This window comes from Lepidothrix coronata, unplaced genomic scaffold (assembly GCF_001604755.1).
Source record: "Lepidothrix coronata isolate B3197 unplaced genomic scaffold, Lepidothrix_coronata-1.0 Scaffold68, whole genome shotgun sequence".
Lineage (NCBI taxonomy): Eukaryota > Metazoa > Chordata > Aves > Passeriformes > Pipridae > Lepidothrix > Lepidothrix coronata.
In genome coordinates this window covers 4,328,042-4,350,483 of record NW_016690248.1, presented here as the reverse complement: position 1 = coordinate 4,350,483, position 22,442 = coordinate 4,328,042, and the positions used below count along the sequence as shown (strand labels likewise).

At 40.7% G+C, this 22,442-nt stretch overlaps 1 protein-coding gene across 1 annotated transcript in view; it reads right to left on the bottom strand.

The window, feature by feature from the left end:
- Window positions 1–21,879: 21,879 nt before the first annotated feature.
- LOC108498998 (regucalcin-like) overlaps window positions 21,880–22,442 on the bottom strand; it is a 9,608-nt gene continuing 9,045 nt past the window's right edge. Inside the window, exon 7 of the mRNA XM_017818369.1 lies at window positions 21,880–22,328. Coding sequence (XP_017673858.1) covers window positions 22,278–22,328 — 51 coding nt within the window. The 3' untranslated portion in view covers window positions 21,880–22,277. The remainder of the gene's footprint in view (window positions 22,329–22,442) is intronic.

The window sequence follows — 22,442 nt, the reverse complement described above, 5'->3', positions numbered from 1 at the left end:
AGGAGAAGATAAGAAAGAAAAGATGCTATTGGATGGCTGTGTGGTTTTGTACCACCATGATAGAAAGCAGCTGAGAACAGTTACAGAGAAGTATTACTGTGCTCTTCATGAAATTAAATAAATGGGAAACTATCTCAAACAGAAAAAGCTAGGAGGACAAATCAGACAAAGTCAACTTTAATTCTTTATTTACTTAGGAAGTGAAGACTATGGAGGTGTGATAAAAAGCAGTCGGCCAGCCTCTGGATACTGTCACAGTGAATAAAGTACAGCCAGACATGGTTCTGATCTTGTGAAACAAACCTGTGTGAAGATGTTGGGACCAATGGGCAAAACATGGAAAGAAAAAATTAAAATCTATTTCGATGTGGATTTGAAATGAGTAACAAAGAACTGAAAAGGAACCATGAAACTGAAATCCCATATTTTATTCTTTACAACAGGACTTTATACCCTAGTAATATGAAGAGTCTGCTGAATGATGTGATCTTGCAGGTCTCACCTCAACAGAAATAACCTATCAGGAAATCTCAAGCCCTGTCCAAACCCTTCTAATACCTACCCTTTCAAGTCTGAGTTTGGGTGTCATATCTTCTTTGTTTGCACTGGAATTACTAGAGATCCCAAGAGAGTTGCTCTTAGTTTAGTTCTGTGATCGCAATCTCTCAAGAGGGATTTAGGAAGCCCAAAACCCAAGGAATGACAGGAAATTAATGATTAAAGGAAATAAATTATTAAAGCCCTGAATAAGCATGTCTCCTGAGAAGCAGTCAAGGCGAGGATAACCTTTTGCAGTATTTGCAGAAATAATAATAAACAGATTTCAAGATGAGGAAACAGGGACATGAAAAAGCCCAAGATTTACCCTCCTCACAAAATAAATGTCTGCATTAAAAAGGCAGAGTGGAGTTCAAAAGACAAAGAAGGAAGAGCTTACCCAAAAGGAGCTTATCAGGTTTTGAAGCATTCAGTGCTGAAGAGGCTTGAGGCTGGTAGCACCTGAGAGAGCCCAAACAGGCAGATGCAGAAGCCTCAGTGTGGGCATTGATGGAAAAGCAGGTCTGATTTATAGCTGTGGATCAGAGTGAAATTTCTGGTTTGTTAGTCACAGTGATAGCAGTCATAGAGCCTTAAACTGGACTTTATACATTTAAACACTTTTGCATACCAAAATACAATGCTCTCAGTATGAGAGAAATCAACTCATTTCCAGATGACGTAGAAGTTTATGAGAATTTTTGAAAATTTACAATTATTTTGGATGTTGCATGAGACTTCTGTGTTCCCTCCCAGTATTTTCTTTTTGAATATGGTGTACCTTTAGTCTATGCTGTAATGTACAGAAATACCACTAAGGATTTAAACAACCTTAACTGAATTCCCTGGATTTTGGGTGTTTGTTCTGAGGATGTTTGCAACACCCTGGCAATATGTGTGTTTGCTCCTGCCCTGACTTACTGATAAGTCCTCTCAACCTTCACCTAGTTTCTGTCTTTAGGAACAAGCAGGCAGCTCAATCTCTGAGAGGAGGTTGTATAGCTAGTGGCAGCAGCCACAATAGCTCCTAAGAGTGGGGGAACTGTTAAGGAGGCAGCCTGCAGCACCAACGAGGTCACTCTGGGCAATAAAAAGACCTGGGAAGAAAAATGCAGCCTAGACCTGCTGGTAGCTTGAAACTGGTTCCCTGTGTTTGGTTCTAGAGTTATGAGACCACAATGGCTACTCCAAGCTTATAATGCTGTGAGCAGGATGCAATGAGGATGGGGAGGCACACTCAGGAGCCCTCCTTTGCACCCGGTCCTTGTGCTTAGGGCTGCCTGTCAGCAAGGTGCCTCTGGCAACCTGGCACCTGCCAGCAGGAAACCTGAGGCAGAAGGATTTAGGTGGGATTTAGGTTGCCCAAACACACTGCAGTGTGCCAGTGCCATCATGAAGAAACAGCCCTGGCTTTATTTGCAACAAGCAAGTTCAGTGATAAAATTCAATACCAAGTAAAAATGCTACTGTGGTGGTTAGACATGGGGTACATTGATGCTGAGAAGAAAAAATAGAGTTTTAGTAGCAAAAATTTTAATTGAAATTTTTGACAAAGAAAAACATGGGAGAAAAAAAGTCCTCAAATTTCTACAACCTGATCCAGTCCCACCAATGTACGTGAGACCTCAGTGAAAGTAGATCAAGGTGCAGGAAAAACAATTTTCCTCTCAAACAGAAGCAAATCAGGTTTTAATTTCAACTTAACTACACCAGTATTGACAAGAAGGCTTAAAATGCCCTAAAATACATTTAGTAAAGCCAACTTACTTCCTGTCTGGTACCAGCAGTGTTTAAAACTAGACATGAAAAGCCCAGACACGGGAGAGCTGCTCATAATGTCCTACTTGGAAGAGAAACTTAAGGGGGAGATAAAACTCTCTCCTCAGACCCAGCATCTGAGAAGATATGAGCAACGAGAGAACTGGGCTTTGTTGCTAGAACCCAACAGAGAGAGACAAGCTGGGGAAACGCAAAAAAATATACGCATTCCTGTCCACTAGAAAGTTACAGGGAGAAAGGAAACCTCCTCCTCCTCTCATTCCTCCTTTTGCCCTGTTAATTTGTTATCTAGCCCTTCAAAATTGTGCAAACAAGGTAAATTCCTGAGCTGTTTTCTCACAGCACTCCCCATTTTGCATGAATCTCTGTCCTTTTTTCCTAACTGGAACAGGTCAAAAACAAAGCCCTCTGCTCTGATGCCCAGATCCCCAGAGAAGCATAAGTGACTCTAGACCAACACCTTTCATCCACAAAGGCAGCTCTTAGATCAGCTTGAGAGGCAGCAGGCTGGGTAGGACAAGGTTGAAGCATTACCCTGGAAAAGGCAGGACCATCAAGAAAACATGCCCTGTCCATGTCTTTGCTATGTGCAGCTTCTAACTCGTTAGCAGACCACAGGGAGGAGGAGGAAGGACTCTTTATGCTTAAATTCATCACTATGGTAAAGGTGAGGAAGTGAGTCTTGTGTCCTTCAGCAGCCATGAACAGCATCCCACCTTCTTTCCACTGTCTACAGTGAAAATTAGGCATCTGTGTCCTCAGGGACAAATTTCCAGTACCTTTGACTCCAGGCAAAGGTTGGAGCTAACAGTGTCTGTGTCTTTAGGCCATCCAGACTTTAACTCCTGTGGTTCTTATATCAGTTAAGTCTTGATGTCTTTAGGCTCATAATCAATCATTGAGGAATAACTGAATATTCTTCTCAAGCCGATGAGTTCTTTTTCCCCCATGCATTACTGATTTGTACTGTCAATCACAACCATAACCTGCCATGGAGCAAGACCTTTTAGAGGCCACACTTCAGCACAAAGATGACTCACAAGTCGACACAGGTCAGATAAACTGGGTCCTTGGTGCAGAGCCAGTTCTACTCCGTGCCCTCCAAAACTGTGTCTGTTGTAGTTTCATAGACTTGGTGCTTTTTTTTGACCTTTGTGTGCATTTCATATCTATTGGGCCCAACAGCAAAAGCATCCGAGGACGGATGTCTTGGGCAGTGCAGGCATAATCTGTGGTGACCTGCAGTAAAGGTTCATCTTCCAACAGACCTTCATATTACAAACAGTGTAAGTCATCCATGGCAGAGAATGGAGCCATGATGTCAACCTGGGTCAAAATTACTAATATTAAAGGCTGAGATATACAACAGAAAAACAACATAAGGTTCCAAAGGGGCCAAATAACCTAAGAAAGTACTTAATCTCTTATTCCATTTATTTATTTTATTACAGAGTAACAAAGCACCATATTGACCTCGCACATTACAACAGGGGAGTAATTTATAGCATAGTCATTTATAAACTACTTGACATATATCACTGGGCCTTTTCTCTATCCACATGGCCTAAACCCCACTGTCCATTGGTAGCTTGTTTTCCATTGGTACTGCTGTTAGAAATGTGGAGCTGAAAAGTTGCTCAGGGGACACAAGGACTGTAGCCACCGGGGCAGCCCCACCCTTGCACACTCAGCTCTGCTGGAAGCATATGAACAAACATTCCAGTTAATATTTCCCACCAACAGACCATGTTTTATTTTGTCTGAGCTAATTCATCAGTAGTCAGACATACAAACAAGAAGACTCATCTTCACCAAACTTTATAATAGTACGATAAATACCCTCCAAATTGTTATACGGCATTTTTAGTTTGGGGATGTTGCTAGCACTGTTCTGCATGACATACAGACTGCAATGTTGTCCGGCCACAAAAGCAGATTTGCCAAGCCCCAAAATACAATGTTAACAAACCACCTTCTGCTAAAAGCAGTGGTAAGAAGCCACTCCAATGCACTGGAAGCTCAGCAGCTGTCTGCATGAATGTCACAATCAAGATGGAGGAGCTGCTCTAGCAGTGACCAAACCCCATCTGACTGACAGTTGTTTTCACATTTAATTTTCCACAGGAATTCTCTTTCAGGTGGACTCCAGATGCAGTAAGACTCTTCTAACTGCCTTACCAGGAAAAAACATCCACTGCCTCTTATAAACAAATCAAATCCTACACAAGACTTAAGTCTAAAGACTATTTGGTTTGAAAATTGGCTTTTCGATGGGTGTTCCTGACTGATAGGTTTTGCTGTAAAAAAAAAGCTGGTTTTTTTTCTTACAATTATATATCTCCATATCTATTTTACCTGCAATGATCATGACAGAGGTAATTAATCAATTCATAGTAATAAAGCACAGTAATAATATGGGTACATTTTTTACAGCACACGTTAGAAGCTACAGGAAGCAAGGATATTTGTGGCAAGTTGAAATGCAAGTTTTTCCTGTTCCCTGATTACAAGTGAAGAACATGATGGCACGCCCACTGTTCCCTGTTGCACTTATTAACCTTTTTTATATGATCAGCTGTGTTAGAAAGATGAGAGAATTTCATTCAGTTCATGGGCATGATGAGAACCATAAGCTACAGCTTCAGACATTGCTATAAATATACTTGAAGCATTTCCAATCCCGAAACAGTCCTCAGGTCCTCTGATGTAAACAAAACTTTGTATCAGGCTACAGGGTTTAACCCTTATTTTCAGTCTTTGCACCATATTGAAAGAAAAGTCAGGGCTCAACTAACAGGAAAAGAAGGTTAACATAAATCCAAACAATTGATGGTTTATAGGAAATAGAGTTTGGCAACTAGGGGTTTTGCTCCTTTTTGGGTTTTGTTTGTTTGTTTGTTTGTTTGTTTTTGTTTGGGTTTGGGTTTTTTTGAGGAGTAGGGTTTTTTTGAGGAGTAGAGTTTTTTTTAGGGAAATTATATTTATGCAGTTGCCTAATCTGATACAGTCTTTCTTCCTATTTTGTTACTCCCAGCACTTTTTAAACTACAAGCTGAGTTCAACCAAAATTTTTTCAGCCATATCATGAGGTTCTTGAAAACAGCCTTTCTTCAGTGTTTTGATACCCTGATTAACAGCCCCTTGAGTTTTGGGCCAAATGCAAAGGAGTGGGCCTGACTGCAGCTAGGTGGATATTTCTGCCCTCTGAAGGGAAACAGAGCACAATGCTAATAAAGCCAAGGTTGTGGGTTTGAACCTCGTATGGGCCATTCACTTAAGAGTTGGACTCAATGATCCTTGTGGGACCCTTCCAGCTCAGAATATTCTGTGATTCTGTGACATTGCTCGTGTCCTGTGGAGATCACATGGAATCCTAGAATCATTAAGGTTGGAAGCGACCTCTGAGATCATTGAGTCCAACCACTAACCCAGCACTGTCATGTTCATAACTAAACCATGTCTCCAAGTGCCACGTCCACAAACCAAGAGGGCAGAAAGTTCAAGAAAGGTTTGGGATTTTTTGCCTTCTTCCTACAGAGAGGGACTGATTGCCTTGCAGACAGCTGCACATTATAGGTTGTACTTGCTGTTGGTACCCTGTCTAAGAGGGTCCTGGTGATTCAGCTCTAAACATCTATAGGCCTTCAGGTCTATAGGCCTTTACATCTAAAACCCTGCAGCATTGCCTTGTGTAGTTGTGCTGCAGCACCAAGTGGACTAAGCCCTGAACAGCCCATCCAGCCCCAGAGCTGCCCGGCTTTGTCAGGAGGTTGGAAAGGAGACCCCTGTAAGGGCCCTTGCAGCCCCAGCAGCACCATTAGCCTGCAGCCACATTCCGGGTCAAGAGATGGGATCAGAAAAACAGAATTAGAAGGAGGCTAACAGAGAGTCAAGCAGTCCTAACCTCATAGGACATACAGCTTGCCAGACGTAACTTGATTTTTAAATTGGGTTTCTTTTTAGCAGGTAGGTTGTATGCAGCCACATTGTCATATGTCTGCCTCTCCTCTCATCATATCTTCTCTTTCTTCCCAGCAGTTTCTGAATACAAGCTACTTCCCTCTAAAATCAACAGGGATAAAAGAGCACATCTAGCTTGCTGATTGTCTGACCTATTTCAGGTTGGCTCAGAGATATCACTGCTACCAAAGTTTTACAATTGTTTTCCACCTCCTGGAAGCCCTTCCTAAGGACACCACATTACTAAAGACTAACATTACAGATTCCTGCACTTTTTCAGTGGAATGATCATGGTCTTCAACCTCACTTTCTTCCTGCTGCTTGTTTCTTTCCTTTTCATTGGTGATCATCTCAGCGAGGAAACTCAGTCATCTTTGAAAATATCTGCTTTCCTTAGTACAGTCAACCAAGGGATGCAAAAAGCTCTGCTTCATACATGTTCCTTTCCAAACCTGCTTTCTCCCACTGGAACCTGTGATCTGCCAAGTCTAGGCCTACAGCTTGGGACACAAAGCTTTTCTTGGCTCTGGTGTTGAGGAGCACAACAGGGTTGTGTTCCAGACCTGTGTCAAGGTAAGATCCAGCCATGCACACAAATCTCTGGGCTTCTCATTTCTGCACAAGGAGTTTGAGCAAGTCCCCTAATTTGGACAACCGGGAGAGAGCAACCTCAGGACAGAGGAATCCAAAGACATTAATTTTTTTTTGCCTGTGACAGGAAGTGTGATAAATTCAAAACAGTCACGTGTGATGGCTCACAGTGGCACTGCAGTAAGGCAACTGTAGGGAAGTGAGTCAGCAAGATTCCACCATGCTGGAGACGAAAGCTAGCGGCTGGAGAGCAAGAAGACAGCTAAAAGTGAAACATGGTTCTGCTAACTCTGCATTCACATTTTACCCACCAAGTGGACTACTGAGAAATGAAAGTGCTAGTGCCACATTCCTACTATTGCAGCTTGAAAGCAGATTGTGAGACCATTAGTTAAAGCTATGAAATCGCTGCCGGGCTGGGTGAAAGGGAAAACAATGGCTCTAAAAGGATAAAAATTTTTCTGAGAACATATCCATAAGGCATCAAAATATGTGAAACTCATTCAGCCTTCACCCAACAGCCCTATCCTCATTTTTAAAATCAATTAAGCAAAAAATCCCCAGATGATTTCAGGCTGGCAGCTGTCAGCATGAGGTTGAGAAATACAAGTTCCTTTGCTCTTACAGTCTCAACTCCCTTTGCTTTCACAGACAGAGTTTAGGAGAGGGTAATTTTAGAGGACATGTAGGATACAGCTGAGCAAGCATATTTATGCAGAGGTCTATGTTCCCTTTCTTTGCCTTGCTTATCAGAGTGCGACTACCTAGACAACCAAAACTAGTGATATGCTTGTGTCAAAATGCTTGTGTACAACAGGAGAATGGCTACTTGCAGCTTACCTTTGCTCAGGTGATACTTATGGGCTCTGTATACCACCCAGATTCATCCTGATAGCAAGCATTGGTGGTCAGGATGTGGTTCTTCCCTCAGTTCCTCCTATGTGGGCTTTCTCCCAGTGGTTTCAAAGAAGAGCCAATCAACAGTGATGCAGAGAGACAGATAAACAGAGCTGCTGTCTTAATGTCACACATTAGTAGAACCAGCCCAACAGCAGAAGTCCCCAGCTTTCGTAAGGCTGTGGCATGATAATGTCTAAGCAGAAATATTTACATGGTCTCCACTTACTATTTAATCCGACACCTAGGGCAAAATGTCAGGCTATTGTCTTGCAAAAGTGCAGAGCGTGTCAAGGGCCGTAAAATTTCTTATACAAGCTTTCTCAATTCCGGCTCAGAAAAACACAAATAAAAACATGACTCATACTCTGACAGAGCAGCTGAGGCTCAGCCATCACTTTGAGCAGCTCATGAACAGGCATGTCCCTGCGTATTCCTGTCCCTTTCATCTTGACTACGCAGGTCTTGTCCAAAAGAAAAGTCAAGAATTTTGCTTGCTACATAAGAAACCAGGGCCAGAGAGCCTGTTTCTTTCTCCACTCTTCTTAAAAACTTATCTCCAAAGGCTACCCATGGGCACAGCTTCACTTTGAAACACATGCAGACTGATAGGAGTAGAACAAAACATGGATTCATGTATTTTCCCACAGTTACTCAGCCTAGAAGTCTCTAGGGAGTTTCTTAAATACACATAAGCTGCATGTGCAGGTGCCCCCAGGGGAATGGAGAGGAACACAGATATCTCCTAGACAGAAAATTCTCAAGTACTTAGCCCTTTTATGGGCAGACAGCAAAGGAAAGCTCCTCATACTAGGACAGCCATAATTCACATAGCCACCTCGCACTGTCTTCCCTCCCTACACAGTCTTCATTTTCCTGAGGGTATCATGCTCTTTAGCAGCATTTTGATTACTTTACCCATAAGATCTTGGTCTCACCTAGAGTTACATCTAAACCAAATCTGGTTTGCACCTGGAAGTCATTCCCGTCAGAAGAGGTTTGGAGCCACACAGCAGAGGTTGTGGTAGAGAGCAATCTCTAGAGAGTAAGTCATCCCATCCCAAACTAAAATCAGATTACAGCCTAGGAAGGTCCATTTCTATCCACCAGGTTCCTTTAATGCTTTTGGCAACCAGCTTCTCTGATAAACAATCTCCACGAGAGAAGAAGCTCTAATTGGACCTAATTGGTCACAGTTGCTTTAGGGTTTGCAGAGAAGAAGTTTGTTGACACAAACCAACACTGCATGAACAGGTATATCTGATGGTTCATATTGGATCAACACACTACAGGATGATGTGGCAATACCAAACAGGCTGGAGTCAGGCATGGGCACACCATTCACCATTAGCCAGAGCATCTGACAGAGATGATGTGCACACTCTTTCTTTACAGCCTGGCCTTATGTCAGCCACGGAAGGACAGACAGCCAATACCTGGTCCATTTCAGCATCTGCTGGTTCAAAAGAAATCACCTAGATCTTTTGGCATATTTAGAAAATCTGACTGAGAGATTTTCAGGAAATCAACACCATGTGTCATTATGTCCAAGAACTGTGAATTGGTTGAAGAGTCACAGCGTTAGATTTACTGTAGCTTTGGAATATGGCTACCGATTCTGCCTCAGGTCTTGTATCATCTATTTTCTGGAGTATCAAATTCAGCATTTAAAAGGAGTTTCAGTAAGAAAAGATGACACCAGCAGAGGTCAGCACATCACCACACTCAATCTCCCCTAATCTTATCTGGTAAAAAAAGGTGAACTTGTAGATGATGGAGGTTTTTTTAAATGGGGGAAGTGATTTAAAAGATATTTTTAAGCAACATCTTTTAAGAGGAATCAGCCTAGTCAGTAGATCATCCTGAGAATAATAACAGAAGAAGAATGAACAAAAAAACTCCCTATTTTTAAAGGAAAAGAAAGAACTTTAGTGAACCTAGTATTTTTTGACATTAGTTCCTCCCTCACTCCTCAACCTCACAAACATTTAAAGCAGATGCTGAAAATAAATGAGAAGTTTATAAAGTTACCCTATGGGGTTTAAATTTTAAGAAAAGTCACTAACATAGCAGGAGATGTTCCTTATGAATGACAGTTCACCTTAAGACATTGTCTTTGCATCAACAAGCAACTGTACGTGGAAATATGCAGTTGGAATGGATAAAGCCATTTGTAAGAGTAAACAAGAAGTTTGCTTTCTGCCCTATTGAGAAGCCCCTAGTGACAGACTGTAGAAAATAGCAACTGTTTCTCGGTGACCTGCTTCTTACAGAAAATCAAGAGCAAATTCCTAGGATAGCCACTCCAAAACCACCCCAGCAGCTTTGATAGCTGCCTGCTGAGGAGAGATCACCTACACTAAAGAAGTGGCAAGGAGCTGACTCAAGTTACTCCCACTCACACTTGTGGAAAGTGGATGCAAACAGACATCATTGGCATTGGCATTGAGTGGGAGCAGGATGGAGCAACAGCAGCAGCAGCCAGAGGAGGAAAGATGAAGTCTGAAAGGCTTGCTATCAGCTTTCCGGGGCACTAATTTTTGCCTGCCCTTCTTTCAGGAGTTACTCTCACTAATTCCAATTATTAACCCCTACTTCAGTCCCCATGTCACCAAAACCCACTAGGTGTTAGTAGAGTAGCAGGTAGCAGATGGGGTTCTGCTCCAAATCCCTCCAAATCTGCTGGAGTTCTTAAACAATCCTGTTTGTGCCTCAGTTACCCAAGAGTGGAGATGATAGCGCTGATCTCTCTCTGGATCTTCCAGGAAGATGATCCTTGTGTATCTGTACCAAGCTTTCTTTAACGGGATACACTCAGAGAAGTTGTAGTGATAGAACAAGGAGTAATAGGTACAAATTGAAAGAGAGGAAATTTAGGTTAGATATTAGGAAGAAATTCTTTACTGTGAGGGTGCTGTGATACTGGAACAGGTTGCCCAGGGAGGATATGGATTTCCCAACCCTGGCAGAGCTCAAGTCCAGGTTGGATAAAGCCTCAGGTAACCTGGTCTAGTGGAAGGTGTCCCTGCCCATGGCAGGGACAGGGTTGGACTAGATGGTTTACAAGGTCCTTTCCAACTTTTAACCCTTAACATTCTGTGGTGCTGTGATAAATTGTGGATGTCCCATTCACACTCGCAGTGTTCAAGACCAGATTGGATGGGGCTTTGAGCAACCTCATCTAGAGGGAAGTGACCCTGCCCATGGCAGGGGGAGTGGAACTAGACGATCTTTAAGGTCCCTTCCAACCCAAATTTTTCTATGATTCTATGATCAACTGTCCCTGTTGTCCTTTACACCTCGCTCTTATACCATCAGTGTAATGAACATCATGAGATGCAGACAGGGTTATTAATCATGAAAACACAGAGCACAAACAAACTCAATAATCCAGTACTTTAGGCAGTACAAACAGTCTACAGTCTTAGACAAATTTAATCTACAGCTATTTCTGCCCTTCACAAGTGGTACCTACAGTGGCAGAATAAAGAGTTAGCTGCTCTTTTGATGTGACATGGCTTTCCATAGTTCTCAAATCCTGTTGTCCTGCTGTAGGGAGAAATTACACAGATTTGATAATTTTGTGTTGGCTGTTGCTCACATCCTCATTGTCTTCCACTACTAACTAACTAGTTTGTTTTATCAGTTGCTCAAACCTTTTCTGAAAGCAGAAATTAAGCTAGTGGCTGAATCATACCCCAATCTGCCTCTCTCCTTGTTTAAAGACAAGCACTGGTTTTTTCTTCATGAACCTTTCAAGACATTACCTGCCCATCACACACTTCAAGTAAAACATTTGTATTCAATATTCCATTATGGAAGTCTTTAATTTCTTCATAAGAAAACACATAATCCCTCACTGAATTGAAAAACTCTGATCTCTAAATTTTTCCTTTCCCATTCAAAGTTAATACCTTTACTGATATCACTGGTATGAACTATAAAACCTATCAGTTGAAATTGATCATTCTTGTAAAGACTGAGGCAAAAAAAAGTTATTACGAAATTTTAGTCTGAGTATCATCTAGCAATATCTTTTCCTCTCTGCTGAATAGCTGACTAATTCACCCTTCCTTTCACCTTCCCTCTGCTACAGCTGCACTTCTAAAATGATTTAAAATGATTTATACCTCTTGGCAGATGCATCTTGTTTTGAGCTTTGACTTTTTAAGATTTTGTTCCTATACCTTCATGTTATATTTATCACTCATTCCCAGTAGTCTGACCCAGTTTCTGCTTCCAGCTTGATTATTTCTTGTGTTTAAGGTTCATGGACAGTTCGTGCTTTAATCAAGCTGATCCCTTACTGCATTTTCTCTCTTTTCTTCACAGTGGGGTAGTATACACCTGTGGACGGATATTATGTTACTGTGTGTATTTTTTGTAAGGCACTAACACTTTACCGGCATTTTCCTTCACATGAGATCTTGCTTACCCGTTCTGTGAATTTATTGAAATCTACCTCCTATCCTCAGCTGCTATTCCTCCTTCTTCTCCTGAATGCTCACGGATCTTTTTTCTTATGGCCACTTTTCAGTGGACCTTCTAGCCTCAAATTCTCAACCATTCCTTACAATTGTCAATGAATATAAAAGTATCTCTATTTTGCTTGTTTACTTTACTTCTTGAATCAGAAATACTTTTTCTAACGCAAACCAAAATTTTCCAAGCAATCTGCTATATTTTTTTCCCAGTAGACATTCTTCATTATCCCCAGTAACCTTGCACCAAATGTAAGGGTTCTTGCCATCTTTTTTACCCCGTAGTTCTTTTCTGTTTATGCTCCAAACCTTCTAAATAAGATTCAATTTAAAGCTATAAGTTGCATTCAGAGACTGTGTTTGGGGAAATTTATGTCTAGTACGTGTTTTGTTTGAGAGGAACACAAAGATCAGTTTCAGGACAGCTTCAGTCACTGACAGCACAACACAGAACACACGAGATTTCAAAGTAAGGTCATTTCATGTGCTACTGATGCGGTGTCAGAGAGTAAATATGACAGCAAGCAAGACTAGATAGTCCATGTGCTTGCCCACAGCCAATCTGGGGTTTGCATACAGGGTCTGAACACTGGAAATCAGTGGATCTAGGAGTATGCCAGGCTGCTGGCTGCTCATATATGTCCTCTTTAAACTCATGGTAACATCGATGAAGCACATGAAAGGCAGAATACTTGGGAGACGTGCTACAGTAAAAGAAAGCCTTTTTGAATATGGCTGGACATTTCCCTGGAAACATGGCATTTCTTAATATTAAAATCCCAAAATATACCAAGTCCAGGTAATTGTGTTAGCTTGAGTGCTATGAGCAGAAAGAACATTAAATATATATATATATATATATATATATATATATATATATAAAACAATGTAAAAATAAGGTAAATCTATAACACTAAATGTTAATTCCGTTTTATTTAAACAAGCATTGAGGATTTTTCAGTTCATAAAAATACAGCCTAAGAATAAAATAGTAATCTAATAATATTATATTTGTCATGTACCAGCACATAGGCCAAATGTCCATAGCAGAGGCAGGTGTGGAAGCTGTCATTTCATGTTAAATAATTACTAGTCAAATATAATGCAAATGATAAAATGGAAAGCTTGCAAGCTGAAGTTAGGTCCTAAGCAGATTTCTTGCATGCCATAACATAAACAAGATATATGATGTAAAACTGGGTTTTCATGATGCATAAGTATTTTAATAGCATAAATTTAAAATTACCCCACTGCAGGTTTACCAGGGATCCACCTGTAAAGTGCCAATGGACAAGGTATTTCAGGGGAAGGCAGTAACACCTCTCAAGCAGAAGTCAATGATGAAGAGTCTTCATTTCCTTATTATGTATGTAGCACAAATGGGTTTTATAGCAGAGCCCAGAAGAAGCCTTATTCTCCATCAGATCATACATAGGGCTTTGGATCATATATTAGCATTTCAGCTTTCATTTCACAAAGAAGTGTTTAAGCATGTTGAATATTTTTAAAAAAATAATTAAAAATGTAACTTGATGTAATCGATATCTTGATTTCTCTCTGCATCTTTAAAGATCTTGAAGGAATATATTTGAAAAATACAAAATGGCCCATATGTCATAATAAGGTCTTCTCTTCAGGAATGGTAAATCAATGTTTTTGACCATCAACTTCTATGTTTTAGACAAATTAAATGAAGAAGATTTTTAAATCCTAGATACCTTTAGGGGCATAAAACTTAAGAGAATATAGCAACCTGCTCCATAAAACATAGAAACTTCACCAGCTAACTCTTTACAGTAAACACTTCTTGCAGGAAACAGAACAACGGGAAGGATGCAAGAGATGACCTAGTGTTTTCCAGAAACTACTTAAACCAGCTCAAGAGTAAATAACAGGTATATACACTTGTTTTAGTGATGTAAAGATTAGTTTAGTCCTAAAGTAATAGAACGCTTCAGACTAAAATGACTCCTGTACTGAGCGCAGGAAGCCTCTCCTTGCAAGTACCATCAGGAATTCATAAGAACTTAAGATAGCTTACACTTAATTAAGCTAGCTGAAGATGTCTTCCATCAGTAAGGATCTCCTTCCTTTAATTGCACTGATACCTTATGCCTTGCATCATTCTTCAGTTCCCTGTCATCGTGTGGCAAAGACTGTATGTACGTTTTTAACTTCTAGGTCATGGATGCTTGGTGCTATTGATTTCTGATACTCTAATGGTCATAGTGCAGAATTAGGGTTTGTCAGAATGAATACTGGGGAATCAAAGATTTACAGAGACTGTGTTTGTTGCATGTGTGAAAGGAGTGCACTGTGAGAATGCAGTGGGACCTATGTTATCAAGGTGAGAGTAGCTTTCCTGTCCTCATAGAGTGTCCCCTGGTCCTATTGTCAGGGGAAGTAATGGTTGTGAAACTGGTGTCTCTATATCAAATAAGTAAGAAGTCCTTCATCACAGTTTATGAGGCCTCTTTTCTCTTTGTCACACAGAATAGGTGCTGGTGAATCTCTCTCGGAACCAATTTTAATTGTGAGCACAGAGCACTGCTTAATTTTGAGCCATTATTGAAGGGCTCTGAAAGTCCTGAAAAGTGGTGTTATCCCATAGTAAATGATTCGGAACACCTGTAGCATATCCAGCTCCTTGCTCTTTTTGTAAAGCTCCCTGAATCACCCTAGTTCCTGAGACTGGCTTCCATCAGCTGCTGTACTCCCTCTGCACTAAGTAAAGTGCCCATCCCCATTGCCACTACCAAAACCTCAGTAACCTTTCATTTTTTTTTTATTTATGGCTTAAACACAATAAAATAATGTCTTTTAGTGCCAAGAGTAAAAAGCAGAAGAGCAATATGGCTTTAAAATGGCTTTAAACTGTGGGTTTAGAATAGATATTAAGAGGAAATTGTTCACAGTGAGGGTGGTGAGGCACTGGAACAGGTTGCCAAGAGAAGCTGTGGCTGCCCCATCCCTGAAAATATTCAAGGCCAGGTTGGATGAGTGTCTGAGCAACCAGGTCTAGTGGAAGGTATCCCTGCCCATGGCAGGAGGTTTGAAACTAGATGGTCTTTACGGTCCTTTTCAATCCTAGCCATTCTGTGAATCTGTGATTCAATGTGTGACTATCTACCCAGAGAATCCGCAAGCAGAATTGCCCAAAAAAGCCATGCCGATAGATAAAACAGTTAAATACAGGAAAGGAAGCATAGGATTGAATAGCCAGAGTGTTGTAGCTTGTAGTAGCTTGTCCCTTGGATAGGTATTACAACAAAATATGTTCCTATATAATAAGGAGCAAAGTCATCCTTCTGTTCCTATACTCAGAACCACACGTATTTTGCAAGTAAAGAGCTTAAGAAGCATAGTTGTTCTATAGGCAGGAAATCAAATGAAGCACAGGTCTATCAGAAATTGACAATCTTGCCCCCAGCTTCTCCTCTGTCACAAGAGCACCAACACTTCTCCACATCCCCAGTGCATCCCAATGAAACAGGAGAGCACTGCTGTTGTTATTCTAAACAAGCATCTGCTGAGGCACCAGCCAGATCCTTCACTTTCTCTTAGCTGGGCCATTAGCCTGGACCTCTTTTCTACCCAGGCATTAGTATTCATTACAAGGGTGGTAACTGTCTTTGAAACTTCTGCTTGTCTTCCATTTGGGATTGAGGTGGGTCAACAGACACAAAATTTAGCAGTGGCAACAGTTAGTACTTTTTTCTTTTAAAGAAGGCATAAAGTGTTCACTAAAACTCTTAAGGTTCCCGAAACACTTTTCTAATATCACAGATAACACAAACATAGAGTACACAGGTACATGCAGTTCAGAAAGAAGGAGTATTTTAGCACTGTCTAGAGATGGTTACCCTCTGGTAATCTATCACTGGAAAATCTTGTTGTCTGCCTAGTATTAAAAATTATACCATTAAACATTTTCTTCCATTCTTTCTGACTATTCTATGTTATTCTCAGAGTTTTATCTCTGAGGCAGATGAGAAAGTTTTGATGTTATACCCTCCAGCATTACTTGACTCTTTGGTACCTGATCTGTCTTATAGTCTGAGAAAAATAAAATTTTGCATGAACAGAAACAATTATAAGAGATCTTTGACATTCCAATGAGATTTTAGTAGAGATGGTCAGACATATGTGATAAATATGGTTTTTCATACCACACAGACGTATAAAAATAAAGGAACTATCCCATATGCAAAGAATTCTGCCTTTGTTTTATTTGAGATTTGGGGATTTGGTTGTGTCTAATGGCTAAGCGTCTACCTGTTGGATCAGACTTCCTCAAGCAAAAGAGTCAGCAATAGAAGGAAGAATGTGTTTTGAAGATGTCCAAAAAGAGTTCCAGTTTACCAAAAGTAAGCGCTTAGTTATTGACATTACAAAATTTAAAAATTCATTTTCGTTAGAGTGGATCTCCCTCAGGAGGCCTCCAAAAGCACCTTTCTCCTACATCTAGGAAGGGAATTTATTTATTATAAAAATTTGTTTGTTTGTTTATTTATTTATTTGGAGAGAGAGAGAGAGAGATTGAGGGAATCACCAGGCACCTAGGATTAAGATGCAAATGCTGGAGCTATATAAATGGGTCTCCATGCACTATCCTTGCTTTGGGAAAGCAGAATTAGTGAAAAGTTTTTAAGAGAAAATGAAAACAAGAAGCTAGCACCATTGTGGAACAAAATAATCTTCCACTGCTTTATTTCTAAACATTCTTGTCCCTAGAGGTATCAGTAAGAAAGCAAAAAATGAAGGTTAAATTAATACATTTCTATTGTTAAAGGCTGATAAACGAAGTCCCTACTAAAAACAACAATATTTACATATTCTCTATCTGAGGGTTTGCAGAACTTCTCATTTCTATTCTCATCTCCATGTAAGAGAGCACCCTAAATTTTTCCTAATAAATTCCCAAAGCTTTGTGTTAATTTTATAATACAAATGAGAAAGACAACTAACATGTTAGTCTGGCTAGTGTACGTGAGCAAAGAAAGGGCTGACAAAAAACCACAGTGCCTTGAGGCAATTTCTGCAGCAGAAAATAAATGCTTGGCCTGAACTCAACTATACAGACATAATGTCAAAAATGAAGTAACTCCTGTCTTTAAAGCCCCTGAGAGTCACTGGAAAGCTTCCCCAGACTTCAGATTACACTGTAATTTATTTCTCAGTGATTTTATAGTGAGTAAATCACTGAACTGACATAAAGGAAATGGAGTTGGTTTCCTGTTCCTGACAGAGATTATCTGCGAGACCCTGAATCAGTCATAATGCAGTAACCAAGAGCAGCCCTGCCAAGAAAGACTTGGGGGTGCTGGTGGATGAGAGGCTGGACATGACCTGGCAATATGTTCTCACAGCCCAGAAAGCCAGTCATGCCCTGGGCTGCATCAAAAGCAGCATGGCCAGTGGGTCAAGGAAGGGGATTCTGCACTCATGAGACCCCACCTGGTGTACCGTATCCAGCTCTGGGGTCCCAGTACAGAAGGGGCACAGACCTGTTAGAGTGAGTTCAAAAGAGGGCCATGAAGATGATTAGAGGGATGGAGCACCTCTTCTACGAGAAAAAGGTGAGAGAATTGCGATTGTTCAGCCTAGAGAAGAGAAGGCTTTGTGGTGACCTTTTGCAGCCTTTCAGTACTTGAAGGGAGCCTAAAGGAGAGCTGGGGAGGAACTTTTTACAAGGGGGAACTTTTTACTAGTGATAGGACAAGGGGGAATGGCTTTGAACTGAAAGAGAGTAGGTTAAATTAGATATTAGGAAAAGAATCTCAACTGTGAGGGCAGTGAAGCACTGGAACAGGTTGCCCATGGTAAATGTGAAGTCCTGAACATACAAGAGAGAATACTGTTTTTTATAAATTGACACAGATATCCCGTAGTGACAGCACCTCTTACAGAGAATAACAAGAGTTACAGTTATCTAGAACATCCCAGGACAGAGTCCAGATAGCTGCTATTAAAAAGTCATAGACATAAAGTTTAATAGGGAAAAAGAAGGCTATCACAACTTGTATAAGTCAAAAAACTTTGATTCCAAATGCTGTACTAATTTCCATTCCACCACAGTTTGATGTATTTCAAGAACGAAGTTAACCAATGGCTGGTTTCTAACTGGGGGCTTGGACCAAATTTTCATGCAGTCAGGTAGAGAATTTCACAACACCAGTCGATCACCAGCATATTTTTTATATGCTTCACAAAGTGAGGACTTAACCATAGAATGGCTAACTGAGAACACTATTAGTTTAATATCATCTTATTCTACCTGTCCTGGTAGCAACATTTTTTAGAGAAACAGGCCAGGCTATAAGAGGAAAGACATTGAACTTTGAACCTCTATTCACATGAAAATACTCTTGGAAAATGAAAAGTCACTTGCCCTATGAACAATTAACAGGATCACTGCATGACCTGTGGGGTGACTTTGGTCAGCAGATGGGCCTGACCATTTAAAGTCAGCTACTTTTTCTCTGCTCCCTCTCTCACTAGTAAAGAGGCCATCTTTACACTTTCTATAATGAAGTAGATAATCACAAGAAGAAATAGATAAACATCATTATAGAAAAATTATTATATCTTATCCATGATTAAGAAGTATTTTTACATTTTTGCTACCCAAAGTCCCAGGCACAACAGTACAAGCCAGTGAAGCAAACCTTACGTCCCTGTATTTACCAATTCCAGACCTGTGAGAGCACATGGGATGCAACAGCAATGTCAGCAATTCTGTGATGTTTAACTAGCTTCAGTAACATCCAGGTTGCACTTATGAATATTTGGAGACCCTTGGTTTAGATTGAATAGGTTTTCTCAAAGACATGTCTTTTCAGAAAGGCAAGAAAAGGCAGTCAGGTTCCTCCCAGTTGAAAGTCGATTCCAAACACACACAAAAGCATGCAAGAGAAGTAAGATTTATCCAGCATAGTATAGGTTAAATATACATAAAACATAGTAAATACTTAGAAAAGCTTGTAAAAGGCAGGCTGTACAGACCACTCCCTTAAAAGGGAAGCCAGCTCCCATCAGTCTCTGCTATCTTGTTGACTAGCTGGTTTATGTTCTGACTGTGATCCAGAAGTAGGTTGCCCCTTGCCAGCATCCTCCCTGTCATGCTTCTCACCATGTAGGGCTGACCCACACCAACCAAGTACTCAGCCACCCAGTAACCACCTCAGACTCTATCCTCAGCAAGGACTATAGATACCATATGGTGCCCTTCATGCACAAAAGGAATGAACCCAGTCCCTTCCTTCATGTTTTTGCCCTTTGCCTCAAGGCAAAGGGCCTTTACTTCGCTTTGGTTAACTGAGGCTGCAGAATAGCCCCAATATGGTTTTCATCACCACTTTGTTGTTTTTTTTTTTTAGAAAGTGAAATCACAAAAGAGACACTTCTGAAATCTGAGGAGAAGAAAAGTAGTGGGCCTTTGGGTATCAGAGAGAAATCCATCTTCAAACCATCTGTAGCTTGAGAAGCTGCGCTACAAAGAAAGGGTTCCCAAAGCACTCAGACCTTGGAGTTTGAGAGCAGCACACACTGTGTCTCCCTTTAGAGATGGAGGAAGGAGTGGCTGGAAGATCGCAAACCAGCAACCCTGGTTTGCATGCTTGGGGAGGCTCTAGAAAAAAATTATGAGACTATTAAGGATTTCTCAAGTACAAATTGTTTCAAAATTATCTACTTTTCTGGCAGAGCAAAGAGCCTAGCAGATAGGCAATTTTGCAAATAACTGGGTATTTTTTATTGAACAAGGTATCTGCACTCACTTCCTACATTTTTTTTTTTTCAAATTAAAGGTTAGGACACTTGACTTGACTCCAAACATCCTGCCTTTGCAATCCTATCCAGATGGGGTAAACAGGAAATCTTGCATAATTGTCAAGGTTCCTCATACCAGTTTGGCACTGATATGCTCTTATGAAGCCTCAGCAGATTAATTACTATTGGAATTATGACCAGGGAAAAAAACAACAGCCCAGATGTTGAGCAAATATAACGAGTTGAACATTTTATTTCTCAAGTTGTCTTTGTGCAGCTCTCTGGACTCATCTCTCTTCCAAGGCAAGGTAGGAGTGAGGCAGAGCAATGAGCCAAGACCCTTTATCCTGTTATACCAATTATCTGGTCAAATAGCATAGAAGTAAAGTGCTTGCTAATGGCCTAAAGTAATCATCTAGAGTAAGTGTCTGAAAAGTACCTAATGTGGATTTTACAGTAAACTTCAGGTAACTGTTTTGAAATAATGCATTTTGGAAAATCCTGTTCAATGGCCAAGCATATTCAACAGTACTTAGTGAATGAATGCAGCTCCCTTCTCAGACCTCTGGATCTCACATTTCCTTCTAGACTGTGGCCCAGTTCAACCAGAGGGGCCAAATATACCACCTAACTTTTCCCTGTCACATCTACCTTTGAAATGGCTAGGACATTTTCCTGGGATGTGTGGTTTGATCTGCCCTCTGCCTCATCAGAGCTCAGAACCAGATCTTCTGCTTGTCAGCAGGCCAGAAGGCTACCACAGAAGAGAGTTGGGCAATATGGATATTTTCAAAGAAAGAAATCAATCCACCTTGGTTCTTTCAAAACTGCCGAGAGGGAGTTTTGAAAGAATCCCTCTCCTAACTAGGAAAGGGATTATGGTTTTGGAGAAAACAGCTAATTCTAGAGGTCAGCTGCATACAGCCCCCTGTAAACTGTGTTTAACATTTCTGCACGGTTAACTACAATTCCTCTGCTCCTCCACTTACAGGTTATTGGGGGAGATCATCCTTGTGAGACAGTGAGTACTTTCTCCCTGCTCAAAGAGTCTGAGGGCTAGCTCAAGGCTTTGAATAACAGGGGTGAAAAGGTCAAATACCTCAGAGGAAGACACTGAAAGCTCTGGTCTGGTAGATGATGCATGTTATTGACTTGTTTATAACATCATGAAGTGTCATCATTAAGGATCTGAAAATGTATGATGTACTGTGTACCTTTCCAGGGAGTAAGAAGATAGCAAATTCAATGCAAAGGCTAGATTTCACTGCCTATCTGCAGGTCTCAAGCATTCTCAAATACTGAAAGGATCGCAGTGGTTCAGTGAATCCAGGATAGGGTTGGGTCATTACTTGAACAGCCTCTAAAAATACATCTTGATGTTGTGCTTTCTAGAGGAGACAGAAGGGGAGGATCTGAAGGTAAAAAGGAGGAAGGTACTTGAAACAGGAGAGGAATAGCACAAGAAGAAAGGGGAACAGGAAGGCAAAGCCATGCGTGCAATAAGAAGACATGTAAAGCAAAGGAAAGTCCATGTGTATGGGTGTAAATATGACCCCTGACAGGGCGACTCTACTGAGCATCCTTTTTTGTATCCTGGTAGCTCACAGCCTGTTTGTGCACTGACTGTGTATGGTCAGTCAGTGTTTTCATGGTAATATCTGAATGCAGAGAAAAAACATCTGTAAGCATTCTTTTAAATATATTTGCGTAGTTGATTTTCAGCAGCCTAAATGGTGTCTTAGAGGACAACCTGGAAAAAGGCTAACAAGGATCTAAAAATAGAACCTGGACACTACAGATAGGTCTAATCATCAAAAAAAAAAAAACACCTCAGGGGGAGTCCCACAGCAAAAGAACAGTCCAGTTCAAGTCACCACTCTTAAAATGTTTATTAAAATCTGCCATATCATTGCTGGTACATCACTGTAAAATGAGGAGTCAGATTCCGCTTCGGAACTGCATAGACTTGAAAATCCAGAGCTAGTCGTCAGAAAGTTCAACAAAACTGCGCTTCTGCATTAAGAGGTTTATGGTAAGTCACAAAGCTATCAAGCTGTAACACAGATTAACTTTACCTCTCTAACCTATTGCATCAAGCCATGGGCCCACAGAAGAAGAAATATCTTCAATTCCAAACAAGCACACTCCCAAATGTGGGCTTACAAATCCTCACACAGATAAATTCTGTAGTTCATTTGACTTCTCCTGGTCAGAGTTACTATAAGATGCAAGCATTTCGTCTTTGCTATTTAGTGTCGGTGGTCAAGCAGCATAGAAATTCTGTGGGATCCCTTTCACACCCAGGCCTGTTATCTGTTAAAAAAAAAAAATAGATAAGAAGAAAGAAAGGAAAGAAAGGAAAGAAAGGAAAGAAAGGAAAGAAAGGAAAGAAAGGAAAGAAAGGAAGAAAGAAAGGAAGAAAGAAAG